This window comes from Taeniopygia guttata, chromosome 3, assembly GCF_048771995.1.
Source record: "Taeniopygia guttata chromosome 3, bTaeGut7.mat, whole genome shotgun sequence".
NCBI lineage: Eukaryota > Metazoa > Chordata > Aves > Passeriformes > Estrildidae > Taeniopygia > Taeniopygia guttata.
The window spans coordinates 58,885,891-58,910,648 of NC_133027.1; the positions used below are offsets into that span (position 1 = coordinate 58,885,891).

General features: G+C 38.9%; 1 protein-coding gene across 5 annotated transcripts in view; it reads left to right on the forward strand.

Moving 5' to 3' along the window:
• Nucleotides 1-24,758, forward strand: part of MTHFD1L (methylenetetrahydrofolate dehydrogenase (NADP+ dependent) 1 like) — a 145,270-nt gene that overhangs the window by 41,535 nt on the left and 78,977 nt on the right. For 4 of the 5 annotated variants that reach the window (XM_072926936.1, XM_032747316.3, XM_072926938.1 and 1 more), the window contains 3 exons: nt 3,645-3,785; nt 10,270-10,338; nt 17,581-17,692. In XM_072926936.1, the coding sequence (XP_072783037.1) occupies nt 3,645-3,785; nt 10,270-10,338; nt 17,581-17,692 (322 nt within the window). The remainder of the gene's footprint in view (nt 1-3,644; nt 3,786-10,269; nt 10,339-17,580; nt 17,693-24,758) is intronic. The other variant, XM_072926937.1, reaches the window with a different exon arrangement.

Below are 24,758 nucleotides of genomic sequence, written 5' to 3' on the forward strand. Positions count from 1 at the left end.
AATCTGAACTGTAAGAAATTTGAGCATGTTCTTGCTTTTGCTATGTGGGCTTGAAGGGATAGTTCAGCAAATGAGTATGTGTGTACTTTGCAGTGGTGTAAAAAGCTAACCTGCATTACTAAATGAGAGATTATGGAAGTTTATTAAAGAACTTACCGATAAATTGAAAGCCAGACTTTCCCAACATCACCTGAGCAAGTGTTCCTGGTGTAATGGAGATAAATGAATTTCTGTAACGCCCAGCATGGAACAAGCAGCATCAGAAGGAGTAAATTCATTGTGGTGATGTGGAGTGGCTCTTAATTTGATTAAGATCTTGTAATCTAACATTCTGGATCATGAAATTCATGAGGTTCTGACCATTTTGATGTGAACAGCTCTTGTGATAGAGATAAGGCTTTCACTTTTTTTTTCTTTACCATTTCTTCAACATTTTCATTTACATATGCCTAAATAAAGAGACCAAAGCACAGTGCTGTATTTTTTGGAGCAGGAAAAGCAAAGCCAAATTGGAGAGAAGAACTGCAAAGAAAAATCAAAAAATCCTAGAGCAGTTTGGGTTGGAAGGGATCTTAAAGATCATCTAATTCCTACCCCTCTGCCCTCAGTAGGGACGCCTTCCACTAGAAATGGTCACTTACTTCGGTTTTGAATGCACAAAATAGAAATTTTTCTGTCTGCAGCTCACAGGAAATTCAGTATTAGCTAATAGTCATTTCTGACAATGGGCTGGGGCTACAAAATATTATATTTGGGATGAGTTCCCTCAACACTTTCATATGTTTAGATTTGTTTCAGTGACTCAGTATGATTATTAGTCTTAAGCTGGGTTCTGCCAGCCTTATTATATAGTGTTTTACCACTGTAATTGTACTGCTGAGTTAAATGTGGCTTATTTTATTATAGAGTAGTACTTGACAATATTGCTATCAAATGTTGCTTCTGTACTTTTTGGGGTAAAATTAATGCTTTTAGTATTGAGATGTTGGACTGCTGCATATCCATTCACATCTTAACATGGACTTAGTGACTCAAGAAATAGAGTTAGCAGTTAGGAAAACTCATTTCAGAGCCTAGCTAGAGATCCAGAGAAAACAGGACTTCATAGTTAACAGATGCATTTTATAAATATTTGGAGTGATGTTCTAGCACTCTTAAAATCAATGACACCTGTGTAAAACGGTGGAGCACAGCAGGCACAAAAGTCTGCATTTTAATGAACAGGGATGCTGTGGTTTCTGAAGAGTATTACATGGCTGATGCCCTTGATCCTACAATTGAATCCATGTGGGTGGACCCATTCATCAATAAAAAACTGACTTTGCAGCTAAGACTTCTGTCAGCACTTCATAGGTGTATAAAGGTTATTTAGAGTTAAAATAGCACCTGCTACTACAATCTTTCATGCCTGTTTCTTCAATTAAATTTATGTCACTCATCGAGCATCTACCTGAGATGTTTTTCCTGTCCTTTTAGGCTTTTATAGAAACAATGATAAAAACTTTTTTTGTGGGTCTTCCGATAAACATTCTGATAAATCAGAAGTATTTCACCATATGGGTTGGACATTGATTTCTTGTCTTACATATGCTGCAATGACTTACTGAGGACATTGTCAAATTTAGAAAAGATAGTGGAATCCATGTCATCACAATGCTAATGAAGTTCATTGCATATAGAACTGCTTCTGAGGAATACAGAAAATCTGTTTTGTAATTTCATCATTTCACTTGAATCACTATGCTGAAAATCTCAGTTACAGAATTATTTTTCTTTTCCATGATATGTAGGACACTGCCTATGTCCACAGCAGAAAAGTGCTCAGCTGTCTTCAGAACTTTTGACTAAACAAGTGGGTACCTAGAGGTCAGCCTGAATAAGGCTGCTCTGAGCTTTAGCTATCAGAAACTAAAAGCAGGAACATGGGTTAAAAAAGGCAGAAGCTCTTAAAGTACTAGGCAAATGCACAAGAGTGATAGGGTGTATGTTCTATGTAGATGCTTCTTAAAAACAGACAAAGCTCTCAATTTGAACAGATTCCTCTGGTATTAGTATGGGATGCATCTGCTAGAGGTTTGATAGAAACAGTCCTGAGCTTTTTTCTTACACAGATAGCAGTAGGATGTCAGTTACTAAACTTTATATAGACTTTAATTGCTGGGGATTGAGAGATTACAAAAAAAAATTACAGTTCTCGATCACTGCCAATCCTGCATTTCTATCACATAATACATTAGTGGCATTTCTTTTTTTCTCTGTTTATGTTCTGACAGCATGTGGCCTGAGCTTTACTTATAGTGCATTAGTGCAAGTGCTGCTAATCTATACTCTTAAAGAAAAGTAAAAACTATCGCTTACATTGTGCTGAAATGCTGCACAGTGTGAGTGTTTCTACAAGAGCAATAGAACTGATGCCACATATAGTTCTTTATATTTTTGACTTGCATATTTGTTCATTTAATTTAAAAAAAAAGGGCAAAGATATATTTTACATTTTCATAGGTCAAACACAAGACTTAACAGCATAGTCTCTAAATTTTGAGCTTAAGTAGAAAAAGAATGATCAAATGTAACAAGAATGTTTTTGAAACCAGAATAAAAAGCTGTTGGAGATCATTACAGAAAAAAAAATTAAAAACCCTTTACAATGCAGTGTTCCTTTGCTCAGGCCAGTAAAGCTCAAAAAACATCTGGTGATTTCCTGTTTCTGCCACAGAAAGAAAATTCTTGATCCTTCAGGGAGCTTCTCTAAGGATAATGTGAGCCAAGGGGCTAAACAGTCTGTAACACTGGTCCTCAAATAAATGTGGTCTAATGGAGAATATTAATCAGGGAATATAAAGTGTTTGAAGTTCACAGAATCGTACAAAATCTTGAGTTGAAAGGGATACATCAAAGTCAGACTTGGCCCTTTGTAGGACCATCCCCAAGAGTCACACCTTATGTCTGAGAGCATTGTCTAAATGCTTCTTGAACTCTGTCAGGCTTGATTCTATGATCACTTCCCTGGGACTTTGTGCACAGCCACCCTCTGGGTGAAGAACCTTTTTCTAATAGTCTGCCCCTCCTTTTCCCCTCATGAGGAAACTGTAGATTGCAGTGAGGTCTCCCCTCAGTCTCCTCTTCTCCAGGCTGAACAGACTAAGTCACCTCAGCTGCTCTTCATATGGTATCCCCTCAAGGTCTGTCACCATTTTTGTAGCCCGTTGGATGCTTTCCCATAGTTTTATGTCTTTCTTGTATCATGGCACCAAAACTGCCCCCAGCATTGGAGGTGAGCCTGTCCCAGTGCAGAGCAGAGTGGGACAATCCCCTCCCTTGCCTGGCTGGCCCTGCTGTGCCTGATGCCCCCAGGACAGGGTTGGCCCTCCTGGCTGCCAGGGCACTGCTGACTCATGTTCAACTTGCCACTGGCCAGGACCCCCAGGTCCCTTTCTGCATCTCTTCCTTCGCACAGCTCATTGCCCAGTCTGTACGTACAAGTTACTCTAGTCTTGAGTAATCTCAAAAGCTTTAAGTTACTACTTAGACCTTGTTTGAATTCCAGTGTGAAATTTATCTTTCCTGAGTTTATTCCTGATGATCCCCTGTGAGTATTTCAGCTGACTTTGATTTGGTTCATGATTCTCGTTTCTGCTTTACAGGCTCAGTTTGATATTGCTGTTGCAAGTGAGATTATGGCCATTTTGGCGCTTACCACCAGCCTTCAAGATATGAAAGAAAGACTGGGGAGAATGGTGGTGGCTAATGACAAGAAAGGAGAACCAGTAACAGCAGAAGATTTGGTATGTTCAGTGCCGTAGAGACCTGTGAATAACCTCAAACATGTTTGTTTTGCCTCTTGAAGCATTAAAAAGGCAGGTACACGCCAAAGATTTTGCTTTGAACAGCACAGTCAGATATCAAAGAAAGATCATCTTCTGGGCCAAAACCTGCTTGAGAATGAGAACAAGATGTTGAACTCATTTCTTCAACTCTGGTAACATCTGGTTCAAAAAGCCTCTGGTCTCCATAACCTACTTGGATCATTTTCTGCAATTCTTAAGGCAAACAAATTCAGTGCTGGAGGGAGTCGAAGTGCGGGCTCTTATTTGAGAGAGCTGGTAATGTTTGCTACTGTGCTTTTAGAGTCTGCTCAGATGTTGCAGTGATGGTTACCACATGAATGCCTGTACCACTGAATCAGAATGGGAACAAGCTGTTCTTAATTCAAAGGTTACTGATAGTGCTTGGGACAGGTTCATCTGTCATTAGATTTTTTTTCTTTTTTACCTTCACTAGTGGCTGTTTCCTCATTCCCTACTTCAGCTTCTGAAAAAAATCAATGTGTTTTTTCTTTAAATCACATTCTGTCCCTTGTATCTGGGCCGTGAGTCGTTGAACAGTGGTTGGAAGCTCACACGTGGTTGTGTATGGCAGGTTCTGGTGCAGCCAGAAGCTGCCAGCTGATGCTTGTAATCAGCTGCATTCCAGGAGCAGTCTAATGCCAGCCCATTGGTGATGGCTGCCTGTGTCACACAGGCTCTGTATGTTTTCTCCTCTTTCTCCCTCTTTTGTGAACATCTGCTCAAACTTACTGTGTAATAAATGAGTAAAGCAATGCGTATCCTGCCCTGTCAGCAAAGATAGCATATCTGCAAATCAGGAGCACCTTCACAGCCTTAGTGGATTCCAGTTTAATAAAGAAATGAAAACATGATATCTGGAGGATTTAAGAATGAAATTAAGATAAGGTTAAAAATTTCTAACTACAGTCATCAATAAAATTCAAAGTAAATCATCTATTCCCAATTAAGCAGAAGACGTGAAGAACTGCATGTAATATTCTAGCTGTTAAAGTTTTGCTTTTGCTTTTCAATTGTATAACTTTGTCTTGGCCAAGTGGGGGGGAATGGGGAATAAGTTACATTATAAGGCATATGCAAATACTTTAAAATTATTTAGTGTTAGAATTAAAACTGCATTTGTAGTATGTGATTTTAATTTTGACACTACTTTTATATGAATGTACTTTTATTTATTAGTACAGCAAAATATTTGACCTGCTAACCACTTAATGCTAATTAGCTTGATGAATGACAGAAATGGCTTTTCCACTGGGGCAAAAGAATTTTAGAACTTTTCCACTGTGTCCCTAAAATGAAAGTAGTGCTCAGCAAAATGTCTGTTACTAATTCAGTTTTCTTTGGCATTTTTTAAAATAAAATTCTTATGCTTAGTGTCTCAATAATCTGATAGTTTTGCTTGTTCTGAACATGTGTTTCTAGTTGTTCTTTAGAGCAGTGTTTTGTATTATTAAAAAAAAAAAAACCAAAAACTGCCCAGAAATCATCACAGTCTAAAGGACGTGTTAAGAGCATCTGCAGCTATGCTGCTGCATTCTTTTCCCTCTGGAGGTTCTTCATACCATGCACAGGAAAGACTTGGGTGCATGTCATGATTGGGAAGTTCAGGAACTCCTACCTCTTTTGTTTTGCAGCATGTTAAAAACAAGTACGAGAACCATGGGCATAAGAGGAATGTGATTTAATGGTTAACGATGTAAAGCATCTCTTTGGAGAGCTCTATTTCTGTGTTCTTAGTAAAACATTCATGAGGTGCTTTGTCCACACAAACTGATCCTTACAGTACATAAGGAGTTCCTCATTCCTCAGTCTGGTTTAATACTAGGGAGCTTAACAACTGAAATTTATGGAAAGAGTGAAATTCCATCAAGAACTTTGAACCAGGAGAAATGATCTTCTGTTGTCCCAGGTTAAGCATCTGAAATTGGTGAATATTTTTGAGCTTGATTCTTGTGTGTGCAGGTTTCTCTTTTGAAGAACAGGAGCAATTGTTCATTTCTGAAGACCTACTAATGTTGCTGAAGAAGTCAGGTGCTGTGGATTTAAAAAATGTCAAAAGAAATTAGCAGTGGGGTCTCTATGATTTCTGTATCAAATTAAATAATGCTTACTTTGTACAAGGGAAGAGAACTTATGAATAACCATACTGCACTGGTGAAAGTTACTGTATAAAGTTGAACCCTCTGGAAACAACAGCAGGAGAGGTATACTCAAAGATCATAACAAGTCATAACTCGTATGTATGAAGAAGATAAATTTCTGTTCTTTCATGGAGCATTTTGTCTCCTTTGCTGGTTTCTTCCCACAGGTGCTCAGTCTGTTTGAGCAGCTTGCAACTAAACCTACCATTTCTAGACTTTAAATGTAGTCTCTGCTCTTCCCCTCTTCCCCTGCAGCTTGTACTGCCTGTGTTGATATAATCCAAGGGTTATGTCTTGACAAAATTTTCACACACATCAAGAGGTTTGATGTGAAGCCATTCTGCTCCTAAATTTCCATCCTGCTTTCAGTCAGGGTCAGTGAAGAGGTAAAGCTCTGTAGTTCAGTAAGGCAAGATCTCAAGACAGCTGAACAAAAGAAGAACACCGTACAAGATATTAGAATGCTCTCAGTCCAGGTTCAATAATTTTGACTTCTATTTTTGTAAAACAAAATCAAGTTCAAAAGCTTGAATCTATCATAGTCCATTGACATGGAACATTTTAGCCCAAAGAACTGCAATTGCATATAGTACTAAGAAACTTAAAGGCACCTTTATCATGAGAAATACCACATAACCTGAATAATGGGCCAGTTCTATCTATCTTTGAAAAAAAATTTTGGTGTTCATGTTTATATCCTAAACAGATTGAATTTTTCACAAGTTTAAATATTTGACAGTAGTCTTCAGTTCTTTGAAATCTGTGTGAACCAAAAGCACTATACCTTTCTCTGTGATTTGTTTCCAGATGTACGCACAAAATACTTCACAAAAATACAATTGCTCTTAATTTTGACTTTATATGCAATATAATTATCATAATAAAATAGTAAATCCTAAAATACACATTGGCAGATATAAACCATGTGCAGAGACAGGCTAGGAATAACAGAAAAAAGATAAATTGAATATGTCATGAATTGAGAAGACTCTTTCCACAAGAGTAATGGATTAAATGTCTGTCCTCTGTAATGGAATATGTTGAACTCTTTGCCAAAATGTGGTGCTCATTGTACAGTATTTTGAAGACTTAATTGCTTTTTGGCTTTTTCAGTGAGGTAGAATTCTGATGGACACATACCATATTTTAATGTGAAGCTTAATCGGTATATATGCCCTAGATCAGTATTTCAGCAGATATGAAAAATATTGAATAAATATGTCACTATTTTTTTAAAATAAGAATTCTTCTCAGCTTATTTGCTGTGCCATACTGTTAGCTTTCAGTAATTCTGGGACAAAAAGGAAAAAAAAAGCTTCATATTTGCTTATGTACATGTCAGCTGGTGAGATTTTGTTCTCTGGTTCACCAGAAATATTGTGTACAGTGTTCACTTCAAACAAAAGGAGTTGTAGTTCTTCTCAGGTTATGGTTTAAGGTTTAGTTTTTTCACAGGACTGAAATTGCAGAAAGTATTATTATTTTGTTAGAGACTATAGTTTCAACTGAAGGGAAGTTGCAAGTACTTCATTATTTTTCTTATAAAGGAAAGGGTTTTTCTCTGCCCTTCATTCTGTGTAGCCTTTATTCATTTCATAGTAGTTACTTTCAATCACTTTCCTTGTCATCTGGTGTTGGCTTTCATTTCCAGTCTTGATAGACTTCAGAGACTGCTCCACTGGAAGTTGCTTTGGAAGTATTTTGGATTTTCATCGAAGTTTGCCTTTCCTGTGTCATGTGTATAATTTATTTTATGCTCTGTGATCTGTGCTGTCCTGGGGCACATACCTGCCCTGACAGCTGCTGGATAGATGGAAGGAGCATTATTTTCAGGAATATCTGTGATCAGGTCCAGGAAGGAACCCAGGAAAGGTGAACATCTGTATACAATTGATTCAGAGCCCTGCTTCTTTCCTCTGACAGTGAAATCTAATGAGCTTTGGGCTCTCACAAGCTTAATTGGTGTGTAAGTGTCAAGGCCCCTAATTCTTTTATAAGAAGCTTATCTACCTTTTCTCAATTGGAAATAGGAATCTGATTCTTTAAATAGCTTTGTGAATCAGATCCAGGACTTGGAGTGAGCTGTAGGAATTGTATATTAGATACTTGGAGGAGTATCTTGGTGAGTATACAAAGAAATTAAAGCTTCATTCTCACAGTCGTGTCAGGTATGAAAATCCTATTGTTTGTTTAGCTTTTAAGGACTGCTGTTGGCACCAAACCTGGTTAAGAACCATGGCAGGCACAAGAGATGTCTATTGGAGTATTTGTGTATTTTTTCCTTTGCTTTCAGCTTCAGATAAAATGAGTTCTTGTGTCCAGAAGGTGTGTCTACTATTTCCCAAGTAATGCATAAGTAATATCTCCCAAAAAGTTAAAATGCAGAGGAAGTGTTTTTTTACTTCACTGTTTTTATCAGTTTGGTGAAGACGTCAGAAAACAAAAGAGACAGGACTTAAGCCATTATTATCTAGAAGGAGCAGGGGAAAAGTGTCCTGATTTTATTTTTCACTTCTTCTTCCTCCAAGTCTTCTTTCCAGTAGGGCTCCTCTGTGGCTGCTCATGTAGTTGTTCCTGCTGCTGACCACTTGAAAGACCAGATGTAAAGTTTTGCACTTTTTTTTCCTCTACAAATGAGAGTATTTGGGTAGATTAACAACAGAGCACCAGGCTGTTTCTATGGAGGTGGTGGAGTTTCACCCATTTTGAAACAGCTGGAGTGGTTAAGTTTCCTTGTATTTGAATCCTAGCTTCTAAAATTAACAGAAACAGCAGTCTAATTCAGAAGATGAAAAACTATGCTGTTTTGCTATCAGTTTCTCATATCTTTATACATCCATTGGGTTTTGTAAATAGTGGGAGATGCAGAGTGCAAAGAGAAATCTTTTCCTTCTCTCTCTCCTTCACAGTCCTCCAAGGAAACACTTGGTATGCATCAGTAGAAGCCAGTTTTACTATTTTGGTTTCAGTTCAGTTTTATCTAAGGCCAAATATTCTGCATCATTTTCCTCTGAAGTCTGTGCTCAGACATGATGCTCAGAAAGGGGAAGATTGTACTTTATAAAATACTGCACTTAATCATTACATACTTTTATGTTGTATCTGTTGCCATCAAAATTTTCATGCAGACTTTGATTGCTCAAATTTAGGGTTAGTTGACAAAAGCTGTGTTGGGAATTATAAAGGCACTATTTTTATTGCTTTTCTTTATTTGAATATTATTGTTCAATTCTTTATAGGCAACTTAGATATTGTACCCATGTTTTTCAATCTTCATTTTAAACACTTTACAGCAGCTAGGATTTTTGTTTGGTTTTCATGTTTCTTTTCAATACAAAAATATATTCTTTTTATTTGCATTCTCTGGCAAGTCTATGAGCCACTCTTTATAACTCTACTGTGGTTTTTTTGAACCATGATCTAGTTCTTTCAAAATGAAAACCATCATCTCAAAATCAAAGTAATTCAATAATAAATTTGAAAATATGCTGGTGGTTTCTAGATAGCACTCTTCATATAATCTGATAGTGATGTGCACACTTTGTACCCTTTTTTTTTTGTTTTCTAGAATGGGTGTTGAAATTTGGTGTAAAGGGTTGTTATGACTTTTATTTATTTTAAGGTCAGTCAGTATGACATTTATACTTCAACAGAATTTTTAGGGAGGAGTAAGGTTTTTTACAACCAAAATACAGCAGTTTGCTCAGCTCCTTTTGTGATCTCATCATCATAGTAAGGCACCTCTAACTTTTAATCTTGTGATACATTTGTTATCTGCCCCGGTAAATTCTTTGGCTGCTTTCATCCTGTATCTGTTATGTATGTATTTGTACAAGTCTTGAAAAATACCCTTTCTGGTTGTTGCTAGCTATTGTTTTATGCTCCTGATTCTATCATAAAAGAGACACATCTGTCATTTCTTTTGGCAGTTTTAGCAAGCTGTTGCCTTCTTGCTTTCTCAGGTCTCAGTGGCCTTTGGCACTTTATCTTTTGTTACCTTGAACATCCTCATGCTGATCACTTAATTCTGTTTCTGATCTTTCTATGAAATAGGACAAAGAAGTTACCTGTTGCCTTTTAAGTGTATTTGGAATAAAACCACTCTTGTTTTTGACACACTGTAAATACAGAATTTTAGAAGTCTTTAGGTAATATTCAAATAAATTCTTTATGCATCACTGCGACACTGCTTTGAACTGTAAGGGTTTTTTAACTGTAAGTGTAACTTGGAAATGCTGCACCTTAGAATTGACTTCCTTAAAATGTGGACTCTTGTCTTTTAGGGAGTAACTGGTGCTTTGGCAGTTCTGATGAAAGATGCAATTAAGCCCACACTAATGCAGACATTAGAGGTAAGTATGGCTTATGATGCCTGCCCTTCTCCAACTTTCAAATTCCATACTGTGCTGATCATGATTCTCTTCAGCAACTGTGCTTGACTTTCAGAGTTCAAGCCAGGGTCTGATCCATAAAGGCATTCTAGCAAACGTTCATTTCTTTGTGTTAACTATTCAACTCTATTTACATTTATATATTTTGGTGGTTTTTTTCTTTTTGAAATCTGGCTATAGTCACAATTTTACCTAGTGTTGCAAATAAGCTGCAGTGCATTGTTGAGCTGCTTCTGAGCACAATGGGAGGCAGGTTCATCTTCTAAGTCACAGATTTACTACGATTTTCCACTTTGTTCTTACAGGGAAGTGTCCTTTTTGTGTATTTCTTTTATGTGGATGTTCTCATGATTCCCACAGCCCAGCATTTTGTGTGGAAAAAAGGTGCTTTGCTGTGGCCATTCTAATCTGTATTACAGTTTGTGCCACTCAAAATCATAGGAGGGTCCTTTCATCTGTTTATGCATTTTCAAAGGAAGTTTCCCAGCCACCCTGTCTTGCCATAGTGGCTTCATGGACTAAATGAAGCTTTGATGGGCTATGAGAGGAATGTACACCTACCCTAGTGAGCTTTCTTCCAAAAGCTTAAAGAACGTAGAATTAGGGCAAGCTAACTTTGTGCCTGGGCAGTCTGGTATTGATATTTTGATGGGAAACTGATAAGCAACATTCATGGGAGAAGGAGAAAGAAAAATGAGAACATAATGAAGCATCTTTGAAAACAAATGCACTTGGAGAAAAATCAGTGTATATCCTTTTTTCATTTGACCATGAAAATTACATAGCTGGAATATTTCACTATGATTCTTGATATAATGAAAAGTTGAAGAGTGCAAAAAGATACCAGTGCAATCACCAGTTGATAAAAATGTTTCACTTTCTACAGCATGTTGAAGTGATTATTACCTTGTTCCTTTTATGTTTGGACGGGGACAAGTTCCTAGTCTTGGGGAATATTAGAAAAACAGAATTTGATATTAGAAAATATTAGAATTAAATCAGAAATTTAATATTAGAAAACCAGAATTTTATGTTATTTTATTATAGCCATCTTAATTCTTTTCCCCTACAAAGAAAACCTGTTCTTTCATGTGGCTGTATGAAGAATGAGTGTGTGTATGTGTGATAATTTTAATATAACATCCATTAGCAGAAACTGGAGGTCACATAGCATTAGGAATGTCATGGCCAGAGCTCAATATTATAATCACCACTTGGGTAACATTGTGTGTGTTAAGCACCAGTGATAAGGTAGCTTTGATTCTGTTTAGTCACTCTATTTGCACTTTGCATATCTGTTCGAAAATACTGTGGTTTTGTTGCAGTGTTCTGAAAGACAATTATAAATGTCAGAAGAGATTCTTTTGATCGATAGGCATTTGGTTCTGGGGTTTGCATGCATTTATTTGTTTCCCTGCATTTCTTTATATTCACATTTCTATGCAATAAAATTCCTGCCTTTTTGTGGTATTCTTTTCTAGTCTAATCTATGCTATGGCTGAAACATCTGCCAACTTTCATCAAACACTACTGCTTGTTAACAGGACCCTAACCACATTACCCAAAGATTTATTTTCCCCCTAAATTTTTCTCACAAAGTTATTTTTAAACAGCAAACCAAAGCAGCTCAGAAGTCTGCTTCATGCTCCACTCCTCCGCTTTGAGTCTTAAAGATGAATTTTTGTCACCCTTTGTATACTTGCTGGCTTGCAGGCTAATATGAGTCACCTATCCCAGTAATGGAGATCCCCAGTTTATCTAAATATTTTCCAAGATAGTGCTGTGCTTTGGCTGATGTCCTTTTGGGCTGTGTGATTGCTCTCATGTTGAATCACAGAACCTGCTGAGTTAGAAGTGAACCCCAAGGATCACCAAGCCCAGCTCCTGGCCCAGCACAACAACAACCCCAAGAACCACACCATGAGCCCGAGACAAACACTTCTTGGCCTCTGTCAGGCTGGTGCTGTGACCACTTCCCTGGGGAAGTGTTCCCTGTTCCAGTGCCCAGCCACCCTCTGAGTGAGGAACCTTTTCCTAGTGTTCAACATAAACCTCCCCTTGCTCAGCTTCAGGCCCTGTCACTGGTCACCACAGAGGAGAGATCAGTGTCTGTCCCTTCTCTTCTCTTCGCAAGGAAGTTGTAACTGCAGTGAGGTCTGTCCTCAGTCTCCTCCAGGCTGAACAGACCAAGTGACTTCAGCCACTCCTCAGATGGCTGCCCCTCAAGGCCTTTCACTATCTTATTGCCCTCCTTTGGACACTCTCTAATGGCTCAATGTCTTTTTTTTCCACTGTGACACCCAAAACTGCCCCCAGCACTGGAGGTGAGCCTGTCCCAGTGCAGAGCAGAGCAGAGCAGGACAATCCCCTCCCTTGCCCGGCTGGCCATGTTGTGCCCAAGGCACCCCTGGACACGCTTCGCCTTCCTGGGGATGCAATGGCCTGCTCTACTACTACCTGTGCTGTTGCTGCTCTTGAGCTCTCTTCATTATTCTTAATTCTTCATCTGAATAACTGTAAGAGGTGCTACTTTTAATAGCTTCAGTTTAAAAAGGAAAAAGGAGGGGAACAAGGAGAATGTTGTGCCCTGCACACGTGAATGTACTCTAGTGATCCACTTGTGAGTTTAGAGCTCTCTAGCATGGTAGATTTTAAGCTAAACTTATCCTAGTATACCCTGGGGTGGTAGATGTAATAGTATTTCTTCTGCTGTAGATAATGCCATCTTTCTGATGAATGTGTGAATTGCAAATCAGAAATGAGGATAACTGAAGCCTACATTACACTTGAAATAAACCTAATAAGTAGTATCCAAAAGTTAGCATCTTAAATCTTAAGTTTCCAAAGAGGTTAACAGTAGTAATTGGGCAACATAATCCTAATCCCTTTGGGGAGAGCAAATTCTTCATAAAAGTATAAGGACCTTTAGCAAAAGCACCATGATTTGACAACAGAAAAATTATAAATAATCCTACAGCAAATAGGTGGTGAAAATACATAATAATATGATTACAGAGAACACAAACACAGCTCAGAATGGGACATGGATCTGTCTGGAAATTAGGGACGAAACTGTTCACCAAAGGAGGACTTCCAGATCACTTTGGGGAATGGCAAAAAGACTGCCAGATGAGGGAGAGCAGGAGTTCTGGATGACTGATAGTTGATTTGGCATAATTTGTAAGTCATAATGACTGTGGGTAGCAGTGACTGGAAGGAGCCATTGCAGAGATAGTAGCCAGTGCAGCTGCACTCCTCCATGATCTGGCCACAAGCCTGTAGATGGGAATTGTGTTAAGCCATGGAAGTCTGAGGAATTGCTTTTAAGGGCCTGTGAAAAGGGAGAAGATCAACATGCTTGGTAGATTTGCACCAACTTCATATGGATGTCTGCATGCACTGGAGAAGAGGCTTAGAATGTCGTAAATCAAAAATGATCAAATGTCAGTCCTGTGTGGAACTGAACTGGCAACTTATGTCAGTGGTTTTTTTTCATATGTGAATTGATGTGTGTTTTAATCTGCTGGTTTTTAAAGAGGTTTCTTGGTGGATTGCTTTCCTTCACAGTCCTGCTACACTGACACCAGAAATTCTGCCTGAATGTGTTAGTGATTGACAGTGTTTTATATGTAGGAATGACAGTAAAACTCTGAATATGGGAGACACAGGGCACTCCATCTACAATAACCACAGATTTCAGTGGAGCTGACTTATATCCAGTGCTGTAGACTTGAGATTACTTTGTTTGGAATGTACATAATGATTTCATAGTGTTTATCTATGTTTCTCATGACAGATTTGTTCTCTTGTCGACTGATCCCTTAATGTTTAGCATTTATTTATACCATGCGTAACAGAGCAGCTGCTCTATGGGACAATCCTTTGTAGTTGCAGGCTGGCTGCTCCAGGGTGGTTTGTTGTGTTACTTTTGAAGTGCCACTCATAGTAAAGATGAGAGAAGAATGGTAATAAGTATTATAAACATCCTTCTAGCAGCCAGATAGCTTCAGATATTTATTGACATTCTGGGTTTATTTTCTTTTACTGAAACTTGGATAATAATATTTTTTGTACTGAAAATAGTCAGCAGAATGCATCCCTGTGCCACTGTTTGATTCTCCATATAGTTTGTTAAGAGTGTAGCAAAAATAAGTGGGACAGATGGACTGGCACAGTCACTAAAGCTGGCCTGAGAAGACATTGTTGTCCCTGTTCCAAGGTGTGCCTGAGGCTCCCAAGGTCCTGCTGGAGTTCACTCTCTTCAGTACCTACACTATACTTTTCTTCCAGGATTGGTCTTGTAAAAAAACATTCCAATTGTTCTTCCTTTCCTTCTGGTGGATTTCAGAGCTCCAGGGGAGCATCTGTCTGTGCCAGTGATATAGAAGTATGTTTGGATTTCAAATTAGTCATGGGAGCCTCTTGACTTCCAATATTCTGGATTTTGGATCCTGCAGTCTATGTTCCCTTCCTATCCATGTTGTGTGGACAAACTCTTGGAAGCACAGTAGCGCAGGGAATGTATGAGGAGACCTTCTGGCACCTCTCTTTGCATAGCTGCTGCTGTGTGTGCTGGGCTGCCCAGTCACTGGCAGTGGCTGTGGGTCCATGCGTCACATCTGCCCACTGTGTGCTCTGGGCTCTAGTAAGACCAGCCCCGTGATTGCTTGCCACAAGAAGTTAGGGGTTGGAAGAGTAAAATTAGTCTTACTGAGTGATCAAAGACAGATTGGAATAAACATTATGGATCTGAGTCTGGTAGCTGAAAATTTGTGGTCCTACCTATTTGAATGCCAAATTCTTGATTAAAGTAGAAAAAATCTTCAGCTTAGTTTGGTGAAAGTTGTTTGCATTTGATTTTGTATGTTACAAGCTCTTTGGGGTAAGGATAACATATTTTGCATAGCACCTATTAGTCTGATGCTCAAGTAAGAAGTTTTGAAGGTACGTGTAGTTCCTGTTAAATTTTTGTGTACCTGTGTAAAATCACAGTTGATTTTGCAGTATGTGTCCATTAGCAGATAGAAAAGAAGGGAAAAGCTAACCCTAGGTAACCACTATGTTATGATTATAATGATCTAAATCACTTCTCTTGTTACAGGGCATGATTTATCCTTCATTCCTCTTTTTTGGCTCCTGTTTCTACTCTAACATGTATGAGGCAGAGTTATCTGAGTTGTAGCTTAATTGTGTTGTTGCTGGAGAATAGCCCCCGTCCATGTGTGTTGTCTGTTCTCTGAGCAAAACAATTAATTATATGCTATTACTTCTAAAGGAAGCAGTAAGAAGAGATGCTTTTTGTTGATAAATCATTTTTGTATATGATTTCTAGTCATCATTACTAAAATGTTCATATCTTATGTAAAACACCACTTAGATTACAGTAATGAGATAGAGATTTTCCTATGCAGGTTATTTCCTTAGACATTGGTGGCTGGGGGAAGGGAAGAGGAAGAAGCAACTTGTATTTTATGGTTAATAGTTTCTAAGCCGTGGTCCGGGGGACTATTAGATGTGCCCTGCAGCTAATCCACAGAACACTGTCCTCATTAACTGGTGTTTCTGGTCAAAACTTGAAGGAGGTTGCCTGGTAGGTTGCCTGAAATTTTGAGGGCTGGCAGTATCTCCTAGTACAGAATGTGAGAAGAGCATCAATGGAAATAATGTGAAATTGTCTGCCTACCTTTTCTTCAACCAGCTGGGCACTTTAAGATGTATAAACACAACAGTGGGCATTTGTTTATCTAAGTGTTTTGTATAGGACAGTTGAAGTGACATTCTTCTGTCTGATTATGTATTCTGTTTTAGAGAAGAAATAGCAGTTAATGTAAACTCAATCCTAATCTTTTCTGAGGATGCTTATTTTCTAATTTCTCCTTTCCTTTGGGTCCCTGCCAAAAAAATAAGTGGGAAGCTGAGAACTGTTTCGTACCTCACAAATTCCCTATACGTAGCTAATTTGCTTACTTCTTGCCTCTCCTTTCTCTGGTTTAGATTGGTTTGTCTCCAGAGTCAATTTTCCCTGTGTAAATACAAGTGTATGGTGAATTCATGTAAATTGTAGGAGAATTCAGCTCTGCACCTGGGCTTCCAGCAGCAGTGAATGTGTTTTCCATTGTATCAGTATCCCCACTGCACCCCAGCACGTCCCTTGCCATCTCCCTCTCCAGCTCCTTAACCCTTGACTCTGGTCCCTCATAGCTTCTGCTGGCTCCTGTGCCAGTGCAGGAACGGCTGCTGCAGCCAGTAAGGAAAACAGGAGCACACAGGGCTGGAGAAGGGCTAGAGCTGGGCTCCTTCTTGTGTATCTGCAGTGCTGCAGTTAGTGCTTGTTACAGGACGTGTGCCAGAGTAGCACATCACAGTATTAGAGCTGTGGAAATATGAAACATGAACTAGTATAAGGTGGGGTTAGGAAGTTGTCTAAGTTTGCACTACAGTTTATTACTTTCTAGGAATGAAGCAGGCAAATGAGGTCTCAAGCACCTGAGATGTTCCTCTAAATTGTCTAATAGCGCTTCCTTCCTATATGTGCTTTGATTTATATGTGACTTTGATAAGTCTGAAAAATTATTTTCTTACATAATGTGCTGGTTTGGCCTGGGATAGGGTTAATTATCTTCACATCAGCTAGTACAGGGCTGTGTTTTGGATTTGTGCTGGATACAGTGTTAGTAACACAGGAATGTTTTTGTAATTGCTGAGCAGGGCTTGCACAGAGTCAAGGCCTTTTCTGTCTCTCACCCCACCAGCAAGCAGGGGTAGAGAAGATGTTGGGAGGGGACACAGCTGACCCCAGCTGGCCCACAGGGTATTCCCAGCCATATGGCATCATGCTGAGAATGCAAAGCTGTGAGAAGAAGGAGGAAGGGGGGGACATTTGGAGTGATGGCATTTGTCTTCCCGAGTAACAATTACACATGATGGAGCCCTGCTTTCCTGGGCTGAACACCTGCCTGCCCATGGGAAGCAGGAATGAATTCCTTGTTTTGCTTTGGTCCTGTGTGTGCAGTCTTTTCTTTTCCTATTATATTGACCTTACCTCAAGCCATGAGTATTCTGACTTTAACCCTTCTGTTTTGCTCCCCCATCCCACTGATAGATGAGTGAGTAATCAGCTGTGTGGGGCTTGGTTACTGGCTGGGGTTAAACCATGACATCTATACCTTGAGTTACTTACACATATTTTTTTTTATCATCCAGGGAACACCAGTATTTGTTCACGCTGGACCTTTTGCTAACATTGCACATGGAAATTCTTCTGTTTTGGCAGATAAAATTGCTCTTAAATTAGTTGGAGAGAAAGGATTTGTAGGTAAGTAAATATTCAGTTTATTGTATTATGATGTTAGTAAATTGGTAATGATGCAAATGAATGGAAAAATTAGCAGTTAAAGGTAAGAACACTACTTCATTATTAATATCAATAGAAAATAATCTTAATGTGAATGTGTAATAAGCCAAAATCACTTCTTCTCTTACCCTGCCTTTTTTCTCAAGTCCTGTCACTGTGGTCCTGTCACCATGTTTGACTCACAAGTAACCTGTTCACTCCTCAGGGTGGCTGAACCAGTCAAATGACCAGACATTGAAAGAGGTGTCCTGTTGCTTCATTCTGTTAGCATTCATCTGGCCTCACTTGATAAACCAACAGAAACCATTCTTTTTTCCTGATGAATTATTTCTCTACCAGTACAGTAAACTCAGCCAAATCAGATGATCAGATGTTAGATGTCCCTGAGCCAGTGCAGAGGACTAGCAGAGACAAGGTGGTAGAAAAAAGATTAATACTGCCTCATTTTGGTGGCTGTGAGCCATTTGGTTGGTCCAGCTGCATTGTCAAACCTCACCGTGAGGCCCTTATGTTCCCATGAAAGCATTTGAGTGGGCTGACTCTTTATATTAGGAATTCAGCCTTACAAGCAACAATAGACACACAGAGCTTGGCAGTTGCAGGCAAAATAAACTTGTAGCTGAACAATGAACTAGCTTTTATAAAAATGGTTGTGAGAGTTTAAACCTTAGAATTAATTAAATAAAAGGGGCATTGCAGCCCCCTTCACTGAAGTGGTGATGCCTTTGCACTGCTACCGCCATTCTCTTCTGTGTCCTGAACACCCAGGTTGGATTACATTAATCCTAAGGCTGAAGTTTGAGTACCTGTGGAACAAGTTTGAGTACCTGTGAAGCAGTGCTCTTGAAAAGATGCAGCAGTGTGAAACATGAGGTTTCTTATGCTAGAATCCTTACACTAGTAGAGAAACATGCATGTGTATGCTTATGTCATACCTACATAGAGGAAAGGATTGTTTTTTACAGTGTTGTACAGTTTAAAGGTCTGTTTATTTGCCTCTATTAATCAAGAATCCATTCAAAGAAGAACATTTTGCATTCTGAATGCATTTATTTAATGATAGTTGAATTCCTATTTCATTGGGCCATGTTTGTTATTACATGGCTTTGTGGAATGAAGAGCAAAATAATTTAGGGTAGCTAACATTTTTCATAAGCCATGTGAAGTGACTTTGTTTCTGCAGTGTGCAATCTTTTCAAGTGAGGAGTCAGTTGTGTATCAATTGAATGAAAGTATGTTGGCGACAGTCTTGAGTCTTGATCCAGGTTTCAGAGTCCAAAATGTATTGCCTTAGATTTGGATTTCCTTCCATTGAGTGTGTCCCTCAGGCACAGAGAGCATATTCTTGTATTTCTTGTGCTTTTTTCAGTCTTTTCCACCTGTTTGTCTTTAACGCTCTTTTCTGCTTTGTTTGTCTTTGGCTCCAGTTTCTCTGTTGGGAGACAAAGCAGCATAGCTTCAATATAGGAAAACCTTTGTGCCTTGCCAGCTAAAGGCTCTTGTTCAGATTCTATTCCACAGAACACAAATCCCCATGAAACTGGCTTCAGAATAAGACTGCCTTTGCTCTGCAGAGCCAGGAACTTCATCATGATTTGTAGTCCTTTGTTAGATTATTAAAAGCAATAGTTCTTAGAGTGGCCTACTTAAATAAACTTTGCAGGTAGTCACAAGTATAAATATTTGTTCTAATGGTTGTAATTGTCATAAGCTTTATGGTTTAAAAAATTACATTTTTTCTGGTAGCTAGTCAGGGCACATGGGCAGAGACTACATACAGCACCCACTGGTTTATTAAATACTCTCCTGTCCTACCCTACACAACTGAAGTCTAAAATGACAGCTACAAAGTGCTCACCAGTCCACACTGAGGTGACATCCATACAGATGGAGGGCCCAGTGCCTTGTGAATCTGCATGGCAAAGCAGGTGGAAATAAACTCTACTGCATTTCTGCCCACTGGAGTTTGCCTGAGCCTTCTATGGCCATTGGAATTCCAAGGGAAAAGCTGATCCTGTACCTAATTCAGACCAGGGTGCAGGACAGCTATGCTGCAATTAGGGAAGTAGCTGAGTAAGTTTATTCACTCCTGCTAAAAGTAGAAGTTTTCACCGTTCCATGTTTTCTTTTTGGGAATGTTCTCGTGTATTAGATCTGACACTCATTAAATCTTGTATGAGCGATTGCAGTACCGCTCTGCCCTGTCGGCTAGTTGCATAAGCTCAGGAAAGAATCCAAAAGGTGCTAGGAACAGAGTAAGGTATCTTGCAGAACCATGTGGCTGGGAGAGACATTTGAGGGACCACAGGCTATGAGATTACTCTCAGCTGCATCCAAAGCAGGAACATAAGAAATCTGTGACATATTCTGCAATTAAATTACTTTCCTGAATGGTAGAATAAATATCATAACGTACATACATTAGCTTACACTCTGTGAGATGGGGTGATGATACAAAAAAATACATAATTCATGTATTTATTTTCTTACATATTTAGTGTTTATTTCTTTTTTTTTTCTTTTTTTTTTTTCCACTTACACTGTATTTATTTTAGATTAGAATTTCCTGTTAAGTGTGTGGACAGTACTGAGGAGAATAGCATGGCTCAAATTTACAACACAGTTCTACAAACAGAGACTTTTTAACTCTCTGTCCTGGTTTAAGCGCCCTTCTTCCTCCAGTTGTGTGTTTCCAGTCCTTTGCAACCCCTCTGTTTCACCAGCACACCTGTTCACAGAGCCACATGACAAGCTACTGGCGGCTTGGTCTTGATCGAAAACAACTACGACAAAAAACAGCCCTTTCCTTCCCCCTCAGCAGACAGTGTCTGGGCAAACAGCTTTGTGTGACAGGGGGCAGATGAGATAATGCCACATAAGATGGTGTTTTTCCTGAAATAAATATCTGTAGTGTTAAAGCCTCATTTGGAGCTTTCAAGTGCCAGTAAAGCTACTGTGGATGCACTAACTGACCAGACTGAGCCTGCATTGCCAGAGCAGCTAAGCCTGTCTCCTTTCTCAGCCTGTGCTCAACTGTTTTTGCATGACATCCCAGCAGAAACCTATTGCCTTTTATATTGGCTTAGTTTTCTGCTGACTTAACACAGAAGCAGTTCAGCCCAGAGTCACAAAAACACCAGAGCTGGTGCAGGAGAGGGTGAGCTGGGACAACCAGCAGTGAGAAACCAATCTGTTATGTAGATCCAATTACTTGTGTGACCACGTGCCACAGCCAAGGCAAAAAAAAAAAAAAAAAAAAAAAAAGAAACCAGAAACCCTCTCAAAGTGTTCTTTTAAAATTTATTTTTAAACCCTACTTTTTCTCTCTACCCTGCATTGCCTTTTTCTCTGCTTGCTTTTCAGCTGAAATGGCATCGTGCTGTGCCTTTTGAGTAGTGTCATGTAACAGTGATGTAGACAGGTAGACAGTCTGCTTTAAAGAAAATATAAATGAAGTTTAACCATTGAGTCCTGTTGTGAACACTCACTAACTGAAGACATTCCCTGCTTCAGTTTCAGATATCCAAGTGAATCACAGGCCTTTATTAGGTTTTAGATAGCTTAAGCCTTTTAACTCATCTTTTCCTTTCTCTCTTTCGTGAGCCTTGTTGCTATGTATCAGTAACTCAGCCTTTTTGGTATGAGTTTTGCTACTGAACTTTAAGTGCGATGCTGCAGCTGCCACTGGCTGGTTTGCACTTTTTTGTCCTCTCAGCCTCTTAGTGTTTCCCTTCTGGGAAACTATTGCCCCTGGCCCTGCTGTGAGCAAGAGTGGCCCACTGAGGATGGCTGCAGGCAGCTCCTGCATGGGGAGCACCCACGCTGAGGCACAATGAATGTGCCCATCATCACAGCTGCCATGTCTCTGGAACTGTAGGTTTTGTGGCTCTCTGAAGAACTGTGGGTTTTATGGCTTTTCCTGAGTTGTCAGGAAATTATTGCATTATACAAATCAACAGATTACCCTATCCATCTCTTTAATCCCTTTGTGTTCAGCTGAAGAGAGGGGTTATTGTAAATCAGAAGACAAGTAAAGCATGAGTAGATCCTTGGAATCCTAAAGCAAAGTTTTTCCCAAGTTTGTTTTTCAGGTTTGGACTTTATGGTTGTCGATTGCTTTCTTTGCTACTCCTGATAAGCATGTCACATTCGATGCAGAGATCATGCTGTGCTGGGCAGCTTTGTCCTGATGTGTTTTATCAGGTGACAAGAGGGGAATTTTTGCAAACTGCTGCTGACTTAAGAAAAGTCCACTTTCTGTTTCTTTCTTCAGTTGGTACACTTGATGTAATTGGAAAGAATTTGTAGACTCAGTAAATTTTTATAAGCCAAGTAATTGACTCTTTTTATTGTGTTGGTACTCTGTTGGTTAGAGTAAGCTAATGATACTAGCTGTTGTGTCTCTTCAGTACATACAAAGTTTTATTTCAAAGGCTATCCATTTTACATACTCTCAAACCAGACATTGTTTAACAAGTTTATAAAGCACCTTATAAAAATTGTATGTGTTTAATACACTAAGTGAATAATCTTCAGTAGATATTTTTTTAATGTCATAAGAGACTTCAATCCATTTTCTGTGTACTCTTTTTCCAAAAAAGGAAATAAAGCCCAAATACTTCAGCTAAACTTCCTTTGGCGCCACTAGTAATGTGATATTATTACATTTAAATGTCAAGTTTAAGGATTTATTTTTAATATTTTTTGCTTGATATCATTAGAAGGGGATTCCATGCAGTGACCCTCCAGAAAGCTTTAATTTTTAATAATCTGGCCAGCATCTTTCTAGTTTGCATTATTTAATCTCTGACTTCTTCACTCTTACTTTCACAAAAACCCCCAAAATTTAGTGTGATTGCATTCCAGGATGCTGCTCTCTGAACAATGTGGCTGTTCTTGTTAAAGTGTTAAAGCAAGGCTAAGGTTTCACAGTACAGGGTGGTTGAGAGCATTATCAGTGTAGGTGTTGCTTGCCTACTCTGCTCTGTGTGTATTACAAACAAGAAGGATGTTCAGAACTTCACAGTATTTTCTCTGACCCCATTCATAGTGCAGCTGCTCAAGCAGCTGTGCTGGGCACAACTGTGACAGTGGGCTGGGGGGAGGGAAGGTGATATTGTGTTAGCTGGTATTGCTGTGAGGCTCTTAAAGTCACGGTCTAATAATACAAGTCTCAGTGGTACCACAAACTGCAAAATAAGGTACCATTACTGCTAGAAGATCCATGAATATGTGCTGTTCACTTGTGAGTGGTGGTGCCATTCATATCCAGGCTGCCCTTTTTATTACTTTCTTCACAGCTGCTGAGATAAAAGTAAATTCCATTGTTTTCACTTGTTTAAAGTGGGAACAAAAACATCGTCTCCTTCTTCATGCTTTTAAAATCTTAGCAATTTTTCTTACCAGTAAGGAGGAAAGTCTTCAGAGATGAGATGTAGTGCGATGTGTTTTTTCTCACGGGCATGAAATCAGAGTTCCTGGAAGCTGAGTTTACTTACTGCCTTGTCACAAATAATCTGGATTCAAATCATGCTTGCTTGTAGCTTGCTGCAACTGGAAGTCATGTGACAACGATTTAAATTACTATTTGTGCTTTAGTGCTTAAAACAGTCTTGAAATAATTTATTAATTATTATATGAAGTGAGAATCAAATACTTTCTTACGTTTTCATGCATTCAGAGTCCTTGAGAAAGTTCTGATTCCACCTTGTCACTGCAGATTTCTATAAATTTTTTCTTCTGCTCCTTAGCATACATTGTAATATAAAGCTTTTCAGAAGAAAGATTGAGTACAAGAGAGCTGTCCTGAACGTTTTTGTGTATAAGGAAGCATTCTAGCATTTACTTCAGTATCATATGTCACTGTATTTCAGAGCTGAATTAATTTGAAATCCTATAAATTATGCAAAGCTGAACTCAAAACTGAAAGTTGGTATTGATCATAAACTATTGAATTATGTCTGACAAATATCACACTTGGCATAAAAAAGTTATGTTTTTCCCAGTCAGGAGAGGTGGCGCTATTTTGAAGACAAAGCCTCCTAAATTATGGACTGTCTTGTGAGATTTTACCTTCTTCCTTTAAAAAAAAAATACATCTAAAAAACATGTTGGAAATTAACTTCATCTTTCCTTGCTACAAAGCATATTTGTAGATGCTTGTTCCCAAATCTGCTGTTTATATCTGGAATTACAAGGGGCAATTTACAGGAATAAAATAACATGTGATTATAAATCATCAGCCTTTTAGCTGAGTTCTGTGCTTTATCTGACAAGCATATCAAGTGATTTCCTTCATAAACTGACTTAGCTCCAGTTTGAAACCAGCTAGGATTTTTAACTCTTGCCATGGCCAATTTGGACTCATTTGATCTGTTTTTTGTAATGCTGTGTTACAGCTTAGTCCTCTCTTTGTCAAGTGATAATTTTTAATAATACTGTCTCTAACTATGCAAGTACACATTCTCCATATATGACTGTGATTGATTTAATACTGCTGGGTTCCCAGACTCCTCCCTGATATTTGCAAGTATGAAGTTCCCAAATCATGGGTCAGATTTTTGTCACTTTTCTCCAATGGCAGTAACTCTTTACTGTAAATAGCTTTTATTCTGTTTCTCTTCTTCATAAATCCACAGAAACTTTTTCCCATGTGATACCTTGTCAAGCTTTGCTGTTGCCGATAAACTCCATCAGTGCTCCTCAGTCTTTCTGCAGACATGGTTTAACAAATAGTAAATAAGAACCCTGGGGCTGGTCCTCTCTCCTGTCCCACAGTTCTCCCTTTAATCATGTAGTTATGTTCTTCTGGCCTGGTTAACAGACTCCTGTGTATTGCTGCAGCAGGTTCTTTTGTTCCTCATCATTGATGAGATGTTGTATTTTCATCTCTGGAGAAAGCTTTTAATCTGGCATGGCCTCCCTTTGTTAGAAAAAGGTTATGTTTCATACTTATTTCGTTTTTGGAGTTATTCTCTTAAAAATCTGTTAGAAAACCATCAAGTCTGTAGTCACTCAGACTTCCCTC